The sequence below is a fragment of the Solanum verrucosum genome, unplaced genomic scaffold (assembly GCF_900185275.1).
Source record: "Solanum verrucosum unplaced genomic scaffold, falcon-dt-bn FXZP01000194.1, whole genome shotgun sequence".
NCBI lineage: Eukaryota > Viridiplantae > Streptophyta > Magnoliopsida > Solanales > Solanaceae > Solanum > Solanum verrucosum.
The window spans coordinates 2937125-2955122 of NW_026020416.1; the positions used below are offsets into that span (position 1 = coordinate 2937125).

The window sequence follows — 17998 nt, forward strand, 5'->3', positions numbered from 1 at the left end:
CAGTGGCATGTGTGGCCTTGTCCAAGTTGGCTATCAAAAGAAATGGCTAGGAAAATCCTAGACAGTCTATTGGCACAAAAAATAGGACATGAAGCTGGAAACAAGGGGCGGAATTGGGTAGCACATGGCACATGCCAAATACATGCGGCGGTTACTTTTTGTAACTACTTGGGTCCAAATTCATTGTATCTTTGTAATAGCTTTTGTAATTTGAATTTTAAATGCCTTATCAGTTGGGGATGTCAACTGAACTTCAGCCTTGATTTTCCTTGATCAGGTCAAGTGTTGGACAGGTGTCGGCAAGTTGTTTATTGTAAGCCAAAGGCTGCCACATGGTCTATAAATCTGCAGCCTTGACCTTGGACAAATGAGTAGTTAAAGAGGGAAGAAATAAGTCTAGAATTTTACTAAGGACACTAAGAATAAACGCGAGGGTTTCAAGATTTTTTGTGGGCAGTAATCAACTAGTGGCTGTGCCTTAGTTGAAGTCGAAGTTGTGGCAGAATTGTTGTCATAATGAATGAGGGTCCTTTGTATATTTTTGAATTAATATAAAGGTTAGGTTCTCCCGTACATGTTCTATTCATTTCAGTTCTGGCATCAAAACTAATTTAAGGCCAAGCAGTAGGCGTTGTCGAAAACACAGAGACTTGACTGCAAGCAGGCACGTCTGGTAGCTGACCTTGTTGGATCCTTAGCATCCTCATGAAAGGGTTTCAGAAAACTCACATGAAATGAGGGTGAATCTTCAATTTAACATTACGTTTATACACTCTACCAAGTGTATTAATCTAAATTTGCACTAATAAATAAAATTATCATTATTTACCAAAATATAATAATCTAGCTGAAAATATTGGCATAATACATAAATATACACTCAGATTTCGCCTCAATTGGAAAGTACACACTCTAACTTTGAGAGTTCACGTCTAGACACCTCAACTGATGACTAAACACTCCAACTCTCCCCTCATTATGACTCATGGACTCTCGATACTAACGTGACACGTAAATTTTGGAGGTGTCTAGATGATCAGTATGTAAATTGAAATGTTCACAGGGAAGAAAAATTGAGGAACTTATTAGATACCAGATACAATGGTATCTAATAAGGTTTATGGACAATTTTTTCTTCCCCGCTTCCTTATGTCTAGTATTTAGACAAAGTGTATAAATGTGCACTCCCAAAGTTGGAGTGCTTACTTACCAGTTGAGTCCAAGTTTGAGTGTTTGTTTAAGTATTATGACGAACATTTTCTTTTCCCCACTACTACTAATTACGATTAGCATTTTAGTTTGAGGATAGTAAAGTAGCAAAACATAACTTGCCTGCATCTTGTTGAGACTTTGGTGAAGCAAATAGGCCTGGAAATGGAAAACCTGCCTCCCCTGGTATTACAATCTTTTCCAGACCAAGGTTAATTATTGACTTCTTCCCTTCAGCTAAAGTTCTGCTGCCTTCTAGCCTCTTCAAAGCCAAATTGATATACAAAGTCAAATAGATGAGAAGTTTATCAGCCGAGCTTTTATAATCAAAGTTCTTGAAGAAGATATTTGCCCGAAAGAATGTGATTGCTTCATCCACGATATCTGACGTTGCATCTTCTAGAAATTATATATATGATGAGGAATATCACTCTTAAAGTATGTAAGATATTGTCACCGGAAAGATGAGATGCACCAAAGCTAACCTTGTTCTGCATCAGAATCAGGTTCATTTATATGACTTTTCAGAGGTAGTAAAGGACATCCACAAGCTTTGCTAACTCCTTCCTCGTCAACAAAACTTGAATGGTAACCCTGCGATTAATAGACTAAATTATATTTTCGTATTGACAACCATGACCATAATTTGGTTTTATCCGCCCCCATCAAAAGAATTGTAAGGAATTAAATCAAAGCTCATACCATGTTCTTGCACGCAACTTCCTAGCCAAAGATGGAAAACCAATCTGAAGAGATAATTATCGCAAGCATTAGTATTAGGCAGCTCGTATCAATTCAAAAGGAGAAAGAAACAATATTTAGCTTATAGGTTCACTTCATCTTGTTAAACTTTAGAAATTGATGAACACCAGTTGTCCCTTCCAAGAATAATGGTTTGTGGGTGTCAAAATTAAAAAAAAATATTGTGATATTTGGGGTTTGAACCCAAAACTCCTACATTCAAATGGGCATTCATTACCACTACACCAAATGCATAACTTTTGTCAACGGTGACCAACTTTAAATATATATCCTTTAAATGTAGAATTTGACATTCATATACAATGTAATTTTCCGACCCAAGGTGTCCACTTAAGCTAGCTATAAGCATTCAGAATCCTCAACAAAATACAAATGCTTTACATGTGGAATTCAGTTAAACTGGTCTTGGGCCTAACTCAAACCCCAAAAGCTAGATTCATAAAGAGTTGGATTGTCTAGGCCTTATAAGGAGCCCATGGATTCACCGATATGGGATCCATTCCATTCATCAACACCAAATCAAATGCATTTACCAAATGTAGATTTGAGGGAATGGTTGGACCGAGAAAAACGGCAGTCTGTTCCAGATCATTGAAAAAGAAAAAAACAAATGAAATGCAAAAAAGAGTTGAATATAGATTAGTAAAACAGAATTTGATCTTCAAATAAGAAAATACAAGATCAGAATTCCAGATTAACATTCAATTAATTTTTTGATTAAATAACACAAGCACAAATGCAAATATGATGCCCCAAGCCTATATTTAATAGTAAAAATTAAAGATATGGAGATGATTAATTAGGCCTTTTGAAGGAGTAACTGTATTACAGATATATATTGATAAAGTTCCGTTTTAGCAGGATCTGGATTATGCCAATGAAGACTTGGTCTATTACAGATTTTTTCTTTTTGTTACTACTCTAATATTCTTCATCTTAAAAGTGTGTATTTCAGGGGTGTTAATTTATGCATTGCTGACATCAATTTTATTGGATCCAAGTCTTACATTTTTGGCTAATTAAAGTGAATCAATATTAAGTCTAAAACTAAATGAATTAATTCAAATTCAATTATATTTTGGGATATATTATTAAGTTAGGTATTGATGAGTTGGTATTTTACCTACTCATTGGACTCAAATTCATGAATTATTATTGACTTGTGTTTAATGTTAATTGAAGGGGTTTTAGGCACTAGTTCTCTTGGATGCATACATTCTTTAGAAAAAACAAGTTTGATGAATTTGAAGCTGAAAATCACGAAAGCACACCGGTGAAGGAATTGGCGTCCCGCAAGAACAAACAGGCATCTCACCGGCCAAATGGCGGCTTGAAAGGAGCAAAGATGCCTTAGAATCGGTGTTGCAATTGGCGCAATAAAATGGTTGATCGGCAATTCACTGATCCAGCACTAATACTCCTGTGACAATTGAAATTCTAAACGAGGAGGTGATTGGCGCTCCACCATTTTATATCGGTGTTCCGCCGGTCCAACACAAGTCTAAAAACAGAACTGAAGGGCAAAAACTTAATTATGGTAATTAGTGTTCCTTTTGGAATGTTCCGAGGATAGAATAGGAATTTGTGCAATTATGTACCATTATCATCTTTCCAATTAGGAATAGAGAGGAGAGACCTATTTTTGTGAAAAATATATATACAGTATAGTGAATACCTTCTTAGCTTGTAGAGGAAGAAACCTCATATTTGTGTTGATCCAAGCTTGGAATTCAAAGTTTGTTAATCGAATTAGCTTGGAATGGAGATTTTTTATATGGGTATTGGCTATATTTCTTTTATGAGTAACTAGACCCTTACCTAGGGGTATGTACTAGATGGGGGTGTAAAACCCCGAATGGATATTGATTAATCGGCTGTAATATTGATTGTATGACATGGATCTATTGTTGTCTTAAAGTTTTAATTTAAAAATAAGCAATTGCAAACATTGATGGAGCTCTCTAACACCGTTTTGGCATGGAAAAGCAAAATAGAGTTGGGTAAGACTCAATAGCAAGGATTTGTTAAAATTACTTTATGGGTTTGAGCCAGTGATGGAATAATCCGATTAATTTCTCATTTAATGATATGAGCTAGGGACAGTCTATCTACTCATTGGTGTTTTGTTTGAAAGGGTTTGGAGTACCTCAGGCACAACTTTCCACTCATTTGCAAAAACAATTACGTCAAATGCAGATGTCAAACTCACAATATCTCCAATCCTGCGAACGCAATGGTCAAATGCCCAGGCCTCCGCGAATGCGGCCCAAGGCTCACGAGCACGGAGAACAAAGCATGATGCACTAGTAAGGTTGCATCAGATCAACTTTAAGTTGGAACCCCGTGAACGCAAGCAAACTATGCTACCCCACCAAAATGGATATTCCGGAATCAACTGAATCGACGAAACAATCAGTGGAGGTTGTTTTGATAGAATATTGACCCAAGTCAACACTTACACAAAGCTACCAAAACAATAAATCACCAAATGCCACAAAATCGCACTGGTCACTTTGGGATATGAACCAAAAGTTGTTCTAGATCAAACTCGACATTACGGATCTAATCGCACTAACATAATCCTCATTCGGGTGTATTTACCAAGAATATTGACCGAACTCAAACTCTTGCCAAACTTTCAGAAACTTCATGCCTAACGGCTCAAACTCACATCAAAGGCCTCGGGACCCAAACCAACCATGTCACTAATCCAAAAAGGACCTTCCAGAGTAGATGAAACTGACAAAACTCTCATATGACATCAGATCTCTGAATATTGACCAAAAGCAGTTGTTTCACTTAAAAATAGAGGTGCAAGAACCGAATCGAAAAAAGTGTTATTGGTTTATTGTTATTGGGTTAACGATTATTCAATGGTTTTATAAAAAAAAAGTTATTGGGTTATCAGTTCGATATTGGTTTGTTAATATGGGTTATTGGGTTAACCGATAACCCATTAAGAATATAAGAATTTACTATTTTAATTTTTAGTCATGCATAAATATCAAACAAAAAATATTAATATAATTACTATATTAGACTATAACTATAAGTAGGGGTGTGCAAAAACCGAACCGACCGATAAACCGAACCGAAAAAAGTGTTATTGGTTTATTGCTATTGGGTTATTGGGTTAACGGTTTCCTAATGGTTTTATAAAAAAATTTATCGGGTTATCGGTTCGATATTGGTTTTCAATATTGGGTTATTGGGTAAACCGATAACCCATTAAGAGTTAAGACTATAGTAATTTAATACTTTTACATATACAACATACATATTAATAAATATTAATCTCAAAGTTATGTCTTAGTCATTTAGCCATCAATTCATACTTCGCTGTAACTTTGAGTTCACAATTTTACATTATACAAATCATCAAAACCTAAAGTAAGAATCATATTCCTCTTTATTTCTCTTTGTGTTACACATGTATAGTTCTTTTCATGTTTGTTATTATTATTTCTATTTTATGAGCTTTTGTAAAGTAATATTATTGTCTTGTCGTGTCAAATTTATTAGAGAAGTCATATTTTGTTTTATAAGCATATTCTTATTGGTTAAACCGAAAACCGAACCGTTAAGGACCAAAACCGATAAACCAAAAACCGATAAAAAATTATCTTATTGGTTTGTTATTGGTTTAGCGTATTTAAAAACCAAAAACCGATAAACCGAACCGATAATTCATAAAACCGAACCGATAATTTATAAAACCGAACCGAACCGACCGATGAACACCCCTAACTATAAGGACCCTACACAATTAACACTACTTATAACTCTGGCCTCTGCATTTACCCTTTAGGTAGTATTACTTTGGTCTTTATTATTGCAATTTAGTCTGATTTGTTTGTTTCGATGTATGCCTGTATCGCTTCAAATTATTGGACAAGTCATATATTTTTTTTGAAAGAATTTTCTTATTTGTTAAACCGAAAACCGAATCGTTAAAGACCAAAAACTGATAAAATGAAAATCAATAACAAATAACTTATTAGTTTGGTTATTGGTTTAGCATATTTAAAAACCAAAAACCGATAAACCAAACTGATAATGCTTAAAATCAAACTGAACCGACCGATACACACCCCTACTTAAAAACCTCCAAAAAGGGGGAAAACTCACACAGCTCACTTCCGACCACCTCGGAAAGCGTGCCACCCATCCCAACACACCATAAGTACTACAACAAAGCTGGGAAAGGAGCAACACTGTAAAATCACACAAAAACACGCAAATGACCAATAGGGTCACTACAACTAACCACTCCCAGCAAGCAAGACCATATGGCACCATGCTTTCATCACAGTATAAATGGTGAAAAATGTAAAGTATCATTGGTAAACCATTTAACACTGTTGAAAGACACAATTTTCTTGGATTATAATGGATCTCTAAAGCAATACATAAAATTGCTCCAGTAGTTTAGAATCTAGAATAGTTGAGTGATTTTTGTAGATGAAAGTCTTACGTTGAATAATTTCATTGGTATAAAATAAATCTTAATGACTTTGCTAGATAAATTTTATAGTTCAATGACTTTTTAAGATATCAACTCGTCAAAATTCTGTTTGATGTATTCCTTAATTTCTCCAAGGCTTCTGGTTTGGTGGCAATTAATAGTGAGTAAAGGTGTGTGTTTTATGAGTTTTGTGAAAGTGGATTTACCTATCAGGCACAATTAAGCACCAAAAGACAGCCATTATAAGTGCAAACCCCTTCTTCATAAGACACCAATTGGACTTCAAAGTATTTATGTTATGTCCTATTTGCAGTACAAAACTTCTAGTCTCAAATACTCACCCTACCAAAGAAGGTTGTCCAGCTTGTGTCAAAGCACATTTAAGAGACTTGTATGGACTAGAGGAGTAGACAAAGACTGAACTCATAGCTCAGGAGGTGGAGTCAATATTTTGGACCTCTTCATTTGGAATAGAGTAGCTATGTGTAAATTGTTCTGAAACCTATGCAAAAAGAAGGACAAACACTTATTAAGATAATACAGCCTGTGAAGGCATGGTAGATGGTGCGAAAAATTCTCAAAGAAACTACTTATCTGGATCAACTAGGAAAGCAGGAGCATGACCTCATACAAATTCAGTAATTCTCAATCAAGTGGATGTATAATCATCTCAGAGGTGATTTTCCAAAAGCAACTTGAAGAAATCTTGTAAGTTGTATGCAACAACTATAGATGATTGTTTATCTTGTATCCTGCCGCCATACATGGCAGGTTACAAACTAATGATAGTGTCTAGATGGACAAATATAGAAGATCGATTGTGTCCTTTTGTGTGCTAGACATGATGAGACACTGGACACTTAGGGGGCATTTGAAATAGTTTAGTATAACCATTCTGTTACCTATTAGCTTATTTTGTTAGATTATGAGGATGAACTTAATGAAAACTTATGAGTTTGAAAGTGATTTTATTGTTCACTTTCATGAATTCCTCCTAGGATTTGCAAGAGGTAACCTTCGCCTTGAGGAATCTATTGGCTTAAGTATTATCGAAATTCGAATGTATTAGAGGTGAGTAGAATTTAAATTCTCATTATTGCATACAATTCTTCAATGTTTATGGTTACTTTATACGTTTCCCTGCCTTTCAATTCCTTGCAATTTCATTTTAGTTGCTATCAGCAGCCCATTTCTTTTCTTCACTTATCCTCTTATGGGGATCAAGGGTGCTCTACTGTTTATTACTAGTGTGACATTTGAACTTTTGATTTAGTACTTGTAAGTTAGAATTTTTTTTACCAATAAAACAATCTCTAGATTTTTTTCATAAGCCATAAAAAATTTCTCTGAAAATTAATCCATGGTATTTCATAAAGGGTTATTGTACACTATCACACTACAATAAAAACAACTTCTAACGGCAACAAATATACACGTTAACAAAGAGTGCTAAAGTCTTTTTTCGACATTAGTTAGTTTTGATTGGATCCAATGTCGCTATAGGCATTAAGGACATTTACAAAGAGTGTTAATTGCTGCTAAAAATACATATTTAGCGGTAATTAAGCTATTAACATTAATTAATTGTCACTAAAAATCATTTCAGATGTAGTGTCAATGCACATATCATTACCTCTTTCGTATGCCTTTTTGTCTTTTTTTTTTTGTCTTTCCATTGTCATATAGGCGCAGGTAACTAAAAAAAATAACATGAAAGAAAAGGAAGGAATAACTGAAATGGTTGCCTAAGGATAGTGGAATGATGAATAAATGTAGTAGGTTAAAATTAACTACATAAGTTAATTGTTTATGAACGTTGTGATTGTTCCAGTTGATCCTCAGAGCAAAGTAACTAGTCCAAGCATGGCTGAAAAGAAGATAGCAACAACATTAATTGTGGTAGCAGTTGCGGTGCTTGGAGTTTGGGCTTGTTCAGGAGGAGGTGAAGGCGAAGAAGGAGCATTGGTGTTGGTGTTGTTTGAGGAAGCAGAACCTTTATCATCATCTTTGGAAATTGCAGCTACAGCAGGTAGTGGTGGAGTAACAAAGTCCTTAGTCTCCAAGTGCACTGGAGGGGGAGGCTTGTACTCTTCTACTTCTTTTGGATCAAGGGAAGTTGTTATCACATCTCCTGGATTTATGTCTGGTATCCTATATGACTCTAGATTCCCGGTGCACAAGTTCCCTGTGGCAAGAAGAAAAATGTGATTTTTCTATCTACACAATTAAGTAGATTAGATAAATTTGAGTGTTGATTTACTTACTGGTGTACGCATTAGCAGTGCCTGGGTACTGCGTTATAATTCCATCCGCACCATAGTAAATGAGGTTATGGATCAACGAATATGGATCAGAGCTATAATCCATGTAAATATCTTGGAATTCATTTAGAACAGTTCCAGCGTAGACACTAACATTGGCCCAATGCAAACATTCAATAAGGTTGGTGAAGTTCAAAGTGAAACCCTCTCCTCGAAACTGCGTGTATAAGGAATGCTTATGTAAAAATACTGCATCTGCATGCTTCTTGATTTCCAATGCTGTCTCATTCGTTACGAATTCCACCTGTTTCTTAATGTGAAGTACTTTTTGGTAAGTCGGGATATCCTTGAATTTGTCCAGCACTGAACTTTCACCTGACATGATCAGAACCTTCTGAGTTGACTGCTTATCAAGTGTGGCGTTGCTCAAAGCAGTTGTGACTGCACCCACAACGTCAAGGCCCTTGTTGGCAAGGTAGGCAGCATTCTTTAACACACCCAAGATGCAGATATTAATAACTCTGAACTATATATATATATATATATGTATATGCACAATAGAGTAGAAAAGAAAATTACTTCTATGTTGATAAGAACTCCTGGAACAGCCTTTGCCTTGGCAAATTCCAAGAAATCTGAGAGAGTTACAAACTTGCCCACATTCTTGCGTGCTGGATCCCTTATCAAATCTCCATTAAATTCACTGAACATTTGAGCTGTGGCCCGGACCATATAAAATAAATAGAGAAAAGAAGAGAATTAGATTTCAGAAATCAAATCATGATAGTAATATTTGAAATATTATTGGTTGAAAGAGATGACTCGAATGCTCACGTTTTAAAGACAGAATTTCGTCCCATTTAAAATCGAAAGAGAAAATTCCCATAGAGGATTGAATTGAATCAACCTTAGCTGCTCGGCTCATGAAAGGTCCGGATGCAGTGGTGGTTGGGATGAGGTCAACTGAAGGTAAGCAGAATGCAACTCCGTCTTTTGTCATTTGGACAGAACAATCGATTATGTCAGCACCATCATTAACTGCTTTTTGATAGGCAAGATCTGTTGATCCTGGATACTCTCCATTGGCTCCGTTTGCAGAAATGATCAGAGCTGCCAATTAAATTTGCACAATAGAATTGAGATGTCATCTTTTTCAAAAGTAAAACAGGAACGCTATCTACTACTTAGTTCTTTCATTGCACAGAGAGATTCATTTCCTTACTAGGTACTTTCCTTGAAGCATTCTTACTTCCTGCCAAGCACGCTGCAACCAGAACGAGCAACAGTAAGCTTCTAGATTTGTACAAAATAAACTTGTATTTCCTCTTAATCTCAAGAGAAAAAAAATATATTCTTACCAATGGCCGTTGATGCAGATGTAGGGAAGTCTGTGACCACACCGTCAACAGCAAACTTAGAGTTGTCAACGAATTGCAGATACTCTCTTTGTACATCATAGCTGTAATTGTGAGGCAAATAGTTGTCATTTGCGAATCCATATGCAAAAACTTCAAGTCCTTGTTTATGAGCATCAGCCACTAAATTGGTACTAGGCTCTAAATAGCGAGCTTTATTGACTGGCCATATGAATTCTCTTGGCACAACAATTCCAGTAGCGAATGTCTTGATCATTGGCAACTTTGTTAATAGTGAAGCATATGGTTCATTTGTTGTGGGTTCAACTGCATTTCTATCAATGGGAAACTTGAACATTAGCTTCGTTTTGAGACCGTGCACAACTGGTCCCATGCTCTTCAAAAAACCAATCTCTGGAGACGATATGTAAGTGATATCCTTCTTTGTCTCCACAAGTTGCTTCATATGATCAAGTAAACTCAGTTTGTGCTGGTTGTAGAATGTCGCATACTGCAATACAGTTTAAGAAATTAATTACCAACAATAGCATTTAATCAAATGTTTCAACAATGAGAAAAAAAAGAACCTCGGCATTGATCCAGAGTAGAGCATTCCTGTTTTCTTCTAAATATAGGTCAGTTGGATATGGTGATAAAAAATCAAATAGATCTGTTCTGCTGAATATTGATTGTGTCACTGTAGAACAAGAACACAACAAAGTCAGGGTATTCGTAGTAGGATATATCGATTTTGATGCGTTAGTTGCGACGTACCAATTAATTTATCAAACATCTCATCACTTGTAAGGTCCAATGCAAACCATCCTTGAAGTTCTTTTCCATTAACAATGTAAGTTTTTTTACGATTAGGAAAAGCATCCGCTGCATTTGTTGTATTCTGTAGGTTTAATTGTGAGAGACAAAATCCATGTCCATCGCGACTCATATGAAGATCACATAGCAAAACAGTACCACCCTTTCCAAATATAATTGATTGACTATAAGCTAGTTCTGTTTGTGGGGGATAAAGTCCCGAAAATCCCCCATTTGCAACGACAAATGGTTCATCACCATGTAGAGTTAACCATGTATGCTTCGGAAGAGGCGGAACAGAAACAGGAACAGGAGGAATAGGAACAGGAACTGCAGCTTTTGGATCAGCTATAGTACAATGGATCATCAAGCATAATAATAACACATGTTTGATCATTTTCTTCCAATCCTGTCATTATATTTATTTAACCAAAAACAAAAGGTGATTAAGTTATATAATTTCCACTTCAAATTCAATAATGCAACCTTAACCATTTAATCCCTAATTTCAATAATGAGGTTTACTAATCTTAATCTTGTAACACCATTTGAAACAAATCTTCCTTAGAATACATAGAAACCCTTTTATATTTCTCCATTCCTTATCATATAATTCATAAGTTTCATCATTTCAATAATTTTATTAAATAATAAAATGACTAAAAATGAAACATCATTATAAATGTAAACATGCAATGACATATATATATAACATCAAGAATTAAGAAGAAAGCAAGAAATACAATTAACACTCACATGAATCTTGAGATCAAAGGAAGAAAGAAGCATTTCTCCCTTGAGTTTTACAAGGCCAAAAATTAAAGATAAAAATGAAAAAAAAAAAGATGAGGTAAGAAACTTTCAAAGAAATAAAAAGGGAGAGGAAATTTTAAATAAAATGGAGAGAATATTAAGAGGCTTTAATTAATTTTCTTTATCGCATATTTCGGACTAATATCTAGTTAGTTCTTATTTGTTTTTGGAATAATCGAGATGCCTATACTAATACAGAATTAATATTTTTCTTCAAGGATAATTTTAAAGACCTTCCTTCAAATTTATTTTTATAATACTAATCTCTTTTGCGATTTATTATATGTTGTTTATCTTCTTTAGTTTGATATATTGGTAACAATTATTTTTTTATCTATTTATTTTTAAAATAAAAGGGTAGACTTTTCCACAATTACCCTTTTCAACAACTTTGAATATATTTACTACTATATTCTAAATTTAAATGCTTAAAAACCATCTCAAAATTATGTAAGATGAATAATATTCCACTTAAGATTCAAGAATGCAACTTTTCTTACCATACAATCTCTAATTTGTACACATAATGTAATTGTTCATAAGTTGCCTCCTTATATACAAAAAGTGTAAAAGACAATAATAACAATAATCTAGAAAAGAAAAAAAAAAGTTATAATGCTACATAAATATGAATTAAATAATGTTCACTAAATACATGTTGTAACAACAATTGAAACTGTCAAACCACACATTCTTTAGAATAATAAATACATAGAAGAGCTTATGTATTTCTTTTCTTCATCTACATAATTCATAAGTTGCCTCATTTAAAATAACTTTCTTAAATAATTAAATGACTAAAAATCAAACATGCATGTTACATCATCATAAATGTAAATCTGAAAAAATATATGTGCAATAAAATATATGACATCAAGAATTAAGAGATGAAATAGAATAATACTCACTTGAATCTTGAGATCACCAAAGGAAGAGAGAAGCATTCCCCTTTGAGTTTCAGAAGGACAAAAAAATAAAGATAAAAAAAAAGAAAGAAAAAAAATGATGAGGTAAGAAACTCTCAAGGGAATGGAGAAAAGCCGGAAAAGAAAATGAAGAGTTTTATATAAAATGAAGAGAATATTTAGAGGCTTTAATTAATTTTCTTTCTCGCATATCTCGGATTTTATTTGGTTCTTATTATTTTATTTTCCTTTTTAATGGATTTTACTATTTTTATTCTTTCCTTTTAGTTTTTTGGTTGAATTATTTATTTTCTTTTTCTATCTTCGCACATGTGTTTATAGTTCAAACAATTATTCTCATTTTGTGAATAAACATTTACTCATGCATATTTGTCAAGGGTTGATGCATCCTAGCATAACGAGTTTGAATCAATTAATTATTAAAAACATTTTAATTTTATCTTTCTATTCTACATGTGGATTTTTAAAAAAGGAAACCACCTTTTGGTTTAATCTTTAGTTTCTTTCTTTTGTTTTTCTAATAATTGTGATTACAATTCCAGAGAAAAGAAAGATAAGCATAGATCAACAAAGGATTAGTCTGTCATGATACAAAATTTTCTAAGTCATGATGACACCTATACTCAGCTCAACAGGTGAATCATTTTCATATTTTAATTAATTTATATTGTTGACACCCAATTTTTCCCCTCCACAATTTAATTAATTTTCAAGTTTCTTCTTCAATTTGAAATAATTATTTTGAAAATCAAAAATACTTTCAAAATCATTTTCAAGGCAATGTTGACATTTATATATATATATATATATATATATATATATAGAGAGAGAGAGAGAGAGAGAGAGAGAGAGAGAGAGAGCTAATGTTTTATCTTCAAAACAATTATTTTCAAATTGTTAAATTTAAGAAGTTTTATAGTTAATTAGATATATAATTTATTTCATTTCCAATCTTATCCAAATTGAATTTTCAAGTAAAGGGCCCAAGTTCCTTCACCCTCATTATTCCCAAATTTGGACTTCAATTGTTTCAGTCATATTTGGCCAAACAAATCATGAGGGTCCGTTTAGAGACTTTGAAAATTAGTAGAACTTGATTTTTCTTGTGTAGACTTTTAGTGATGGATATCAGACTTTTAGAGACCAGAAATAAATTTTAGCGACTAGATTTCTAATATTTGAATGACAAATTTCAGCTTTCGTCTACATTTTCTAAATTCAATTTCCTGAGCTAGGAAGCTCTGATTAAGGCGATTTTAGTTGCGATGACTCAGGTTTTGGCGTGGCTACGTTTTGGAGTGATCGGGGAAGCTTGAAAGTCGTTGTTTCAAGGTGATTTCCACCCCCAAAGGTGTTATCTAAGCTTGATTTTGGAGCTTCTATGGTGATTTTATTGCATGGGCTATTTTAGCCCATTTTCGAGCTTGGATTGTGCCATTTTTCGGGGCACAAGTTCCTTAGCTATGTATGAATTTCTGAAGGAGACAATTTTGGGATTTCCAATGTGTGTCCTGCATTCCCATTTTGATTCGATTTTCGATCCATCTCCAATTATTGTGATTATAGTGTCTAAACATCCGTATTGATATTGTGATCAATAATTTGTCAGCATGACAGTGTTCAGAGTTGTTTCGAAAGCGGATAACTCTTGTGTGGTGGATTCAAAGAACGTGTGATCGACTTTGAGGTAGGCTTTGGTCTACTTTCTTGATTGGTCTTTATTAGATAATATTTAGAATAAATTACATGTAATTTAGGACTATATTTGTCGGGCATTAGACTTGCTTCTTTTATTCTACTTTTTCTTGATTTCCATATAAGTGTTGGGCTTATTGTGTGTGACAAGATCATTAGTTTAGGCTTGTAGCCTTACTTGTAGTATGACTTAGCGTGATTATCCTTGTTAGGATTGAAACTTATGGTTTGAGGCTAGTATTGAGCCTTAGAGTATGCTTTATCACCCTTGTAGTGGTGTGTTGCTTCTGGTAGGGCTTATTTCGTGTGGTTTATCTTATGTTAGTGCTTGAGACCTTAAAGGCTCGTTATAGTTGTAGGTTGGCATTAGTTATGCTCGGTTGTGGGCAGGATCACTATGAAAGGGGTAAGGCGTAATTCCTTAAGTTATTTCTCTCCCTTGTTGATTTAAAAGCTCTTCTGGACTCTTTTGCTTGTTGATTAACGGTAGGTTTGTGTTGATTTATTGAGCTATTAATATATTATTAGGCTCGAGGCCATGGTCGAGGACCAATTGGATTTCAGGTTAGTACGCTCCGCCTTGGTAGTGTGGTAGGTTTGGTATTGTATATCTAATTGTGAGAACTTTTTTGAATGATGGTGATGTCATGCACTGCATAGGTTGTTCATTCTCACGTGTTTTGTGGTGCGATCTCGGTTCATGTATGTGTTCATCATTATCATTCACAGAGAAAGACTATTTTCACTTAGTTATTATTCTAAATTGGTCTTAACAAGAGTCATACCACATGGATCACTTTGTAAAGCTAATTTTTAAGATCTATGAGGCGTCGAGGATGTGCTCCTTTTCTACTTGAAATATTAGAGGCATCTAGGATGCACTCAGCTTTTACTTGGCTAGTCAGCGCATCAGCGCCCTTTCCTGCTTGGCTTTGGCTACTTATACCTCTAGTACCACGACAAAGAGAACTTATTGTAAGACCTGGATTCAGGCCCAGGCAGTGTATATAGACTTCCCATGTCTCCTATGGGTCCCTCTAGTTGTTTGTTCCATTGTACAGGAATAGTGAGTTGCATGGGTCCTACCTCCCTTAACGGGGTAGAGGGTAGGTGTATATACTTGTTTACTGATGGTTCTACTACATTTTCTGCATTCATATGCATCACCTATCACATGTATAATTAATTTTTGATGCACCCTCTTGTTTTTTGGGGGCATTGGGTCATGTTTGTTGTTTGTACCATTCATGATTATGGGGGTCCGGTTAGGTTATTGTTTGACTATATTACGTATTCCTTTGTTGTTGATCTGATAGTTGATAGTTTGTGGTTTAGATTTGTGGATGTTAGTCCTACTGACCTTGGGTAGTTGACTCTTGTATCATAGCTTGCCTGTGAGTAGGTTGTTGGCTTGCGTTTCTAGGTACATTCTTTGACTCTATTTCTTTACTCTATGTATCATATTCCTTCATTCTTATTGCATGTTCCGTCATATTATATCTCTTGCTTAGATACTTTTCTCGTACTTTCCTTACTACCTGCTATTTATACTTGCTTTATCATTGGAGCTTAGTTGGTCGATGTCTACTGAGTATCGCTTGTTGGAATTCATACTACACTTCTACAACATGCATATGACTATACGAGTTCTGGCCGGAGACTTGAAGCTCTTGCGGAGCAGCTTTTGTGACTTAAAGACTATGGTGAGCTCCTGCGTTCAGAGCTACCAGTTTCCATTTATTTTGGTTAGGTTAGTCTTTATGAGTTAGGTCACCCATGAGATATCAAATCAAAGGTCATTGAGTCCTCTTTCCAACGTCACCGAGTTTGCTAAATTTCGAGTTCAGATGAGGGAGATATGCCCGTTTTAGTATAGCCTGTACAGATAAGGAAATTCATCTGAATTAAGGAAGGGTACTTTGGTCATTTCCTTACCCCCACTAGGCCTACACGTTTTGTTCACCCTTTTAGGAGTCTAAACTGATTGAGATCAGTTTTAGCCATTCATAAAATAAAGCTCTTGGGGTTTTTAGCAAGAAGTTCAAGAGGAGAAAAAGGAGAAGTTCAAGCGTTCGTTCGAATTCGAGGACTTTTTGCCAAGAACTTGATTCTTTCGAGGTATGTAAGTTTTCATAGTGATGGGTTAATTCAGCCTCACACCAATCATGAGTTTTCCATTGGAATCATTCATAAGATTCCGTATATTGAGTTCTTGAAGTTTCGTTCTTCAATCTTTATTACTGGAGTTTGATGAGTTCTTGAGGTGAGGGTTATGAGTTTGAGGCATGTTCTTGAGGAAAGTTGAGTAGAATTTTGTTTACTTATGTTGGGTTTATGAATCTAAGGAAGTTTGGAAGAAATCAATTGGTTCTAGGTGAATTAGGACCAAAAAATAAGAAGAAAAATTTGTTAGAATGTTCTGTGGGAGGGGTGGCACGGCACGCCCCAGATGTACAGAGGGGCTGGCGTGGGGCGCCTGCAGTGCGCCATAATTGACCCTCTGAAGTTGAGGGGCTAGTGCCCTGTGCCAGGGATGGGCCAATGTCACTTACCCCCATTTTTCTTCGGTCTTTCGTTCCGTCTGAGTTCTTTTAAAACATATCTTTGATCTCTTCATGATTATAACTATCCAAACTACATCTAATCATTGAGAAATCCTATATATCCTAATCATAATTCTTGAATTCACATTTCAAATTCAAGATAGAGTTAAGAGTAAAGTTTGAGGGAGTCCTTTGAGAAGTCTTTTACAAACTATTAAAACTTGTTTTAAGACTTGAGTACTTGAGCATGAGGATGAGGAGAGTTGAGTTCATGTTTCCAAAATGAATATAAGGAAACTAAGTATTCCCGAGTGTAAATGTTTTACATTTAAAAATGAGAGGAAATTTTGATTTCCAAATGAGTTCATGAGGAGTTTTGAGCATAATCTCTTTTAAGAGAACCTTTTGAGTAATAATATCAAAGTTTGAGGATGAGAAAATGTTTTTCAACATATGTGCATGAGTTATATTATTGGAAGTAGTATTGAGCACTTATATAGGGACGAATTCAGACAACTTAAAGTCCATATAAACCATGTATGCCAACATGGGTAAAAGGTCATACTTTTTAGATGATTCCTTATTGCTTTTTAAGCATAGCTTAGTGGATCTACTTAGTTGAGAATGTCTTATACTCCGGCAAGGTATAGGACAGTTCTGGCAGCGTGGGAGAGACGTTGTATCATCACATAGCTCATAGTGATGGTTGCTGGTTAGAGAATCTTTCAAATAAGAGTAAAGAGTTTGTTATTGTATTTTTATATACATTGAGTTATTATCTACTATTTGAAAACCTTTCTTTATACTGCATCTTTATTGTTACTTTTATATTGAACTGAGTTGAGTATTTCTGAGTTAAGTATCATTGAGTTGAGTTGAGTTGAGATGAGGTGAGTATGTTCTTCCTTTTTATCAGTTCAAGATTATGTCTATGCTTTAGAGTTCCACTTGCATGCTTGTACATTCAATGTATTGACGTCATTTGGCCTGCATCTTTTTATAATGCAGATACAGGTATTCAAGGTCATCAACAGGCGCTCTGTTGATACCACTTGCAGTCCCAGTCAACTTTGGTGAGCCTCCTTGCTTCTGGAGGGTTCCACATTTACTTTCAGTCTTGTTAGAATGTTGTGGATCTTGTCTCGACTTCCATCAT

The 17998-nt window shown here is 34.9% G+C and overlaps 2 protein-coding genes across 2 annotated transcripts in view; both read right to left on the reverse strand.

Annotated features, from left to right (window-relative positions):
• Positions 1–6863, reverse strand: part of LOC125840859 (actin-related protein 2/3 complex subunit 3-like) — a 35707-nt gene extending 28844 nt beyond the window's left edge. The window contains exons 1-5 of the mRNA XM_049519823.1: positions 6778–6863; positions 4118–4274; positions 2457–2549; positions 1695–1803; positions 1333–1605 (exon numbers count right to left, since the gene is read on the reverse strand). Coding sequence (XP_049375780.1) covers positions 1333–1605; positions 1695–1803; positions 2457–2549; positions 4118–4274; positions 6778–6863 — 718 coding nt within the window. The remainder of the gene's footprint in view (positions 1–1332; positions 1606–1694; positions 1804–2456; positions 2550–4117; positions 4275–6777) is intronic.
• A 1350-nt stretch (positions 6864–8213) lies between these two features.
• Positions 8214–12722, reverse strand: LOC125840907 (glycerophosphodiester phosphodiesterase GDPDL6-like). The gene is made up of 9 exons (XM_049519884.1): positions 12587–12722; positions 10827–11274; positions 10640–10749; positions 10056–10563; positions 9920–9961; positions 9532–9807; positions 9277–9413; positions 8701–9184; positions 8214–8621 (listed from the first exon to the last, which is right to left on the reverse strand). The coding sequence occupies exons 1-9, from the start codon at positions 12620–12622 to the stop codon at positions 8275–8277; spliced, it is 2388 nt and encodes a 795-aa protein (XP_049375841.1). The 5' UTR covers positions 12623–12722; the 3' UTR covers positions 8214–8274.
• Positions 12723–17998: the final 5276 nt, after the last annotated feature.

Coding starts and splice junctions, on each gene's coding strand:
- LOC125840907 (XM_049519884.1), bottom strand. CDS start 12,622: ATGCTTCTCTCTTCCTTTGGTGATCTCAAGATTCAA. Junction 10,564..10,639: donor TACTCTGGATCAATGCCGAG/GTTCTTTTTTTT, acceptor ACTGTATTGCAG/TATGCGACATTCTACAACCA. Junction 9,962..10,055: donor ATCTGCATCAACGGCCATTG/GTAAGAATATAT, acceptor TTCTGGTTGCAG/CGTGCTTGGCAGGAAGTAAG.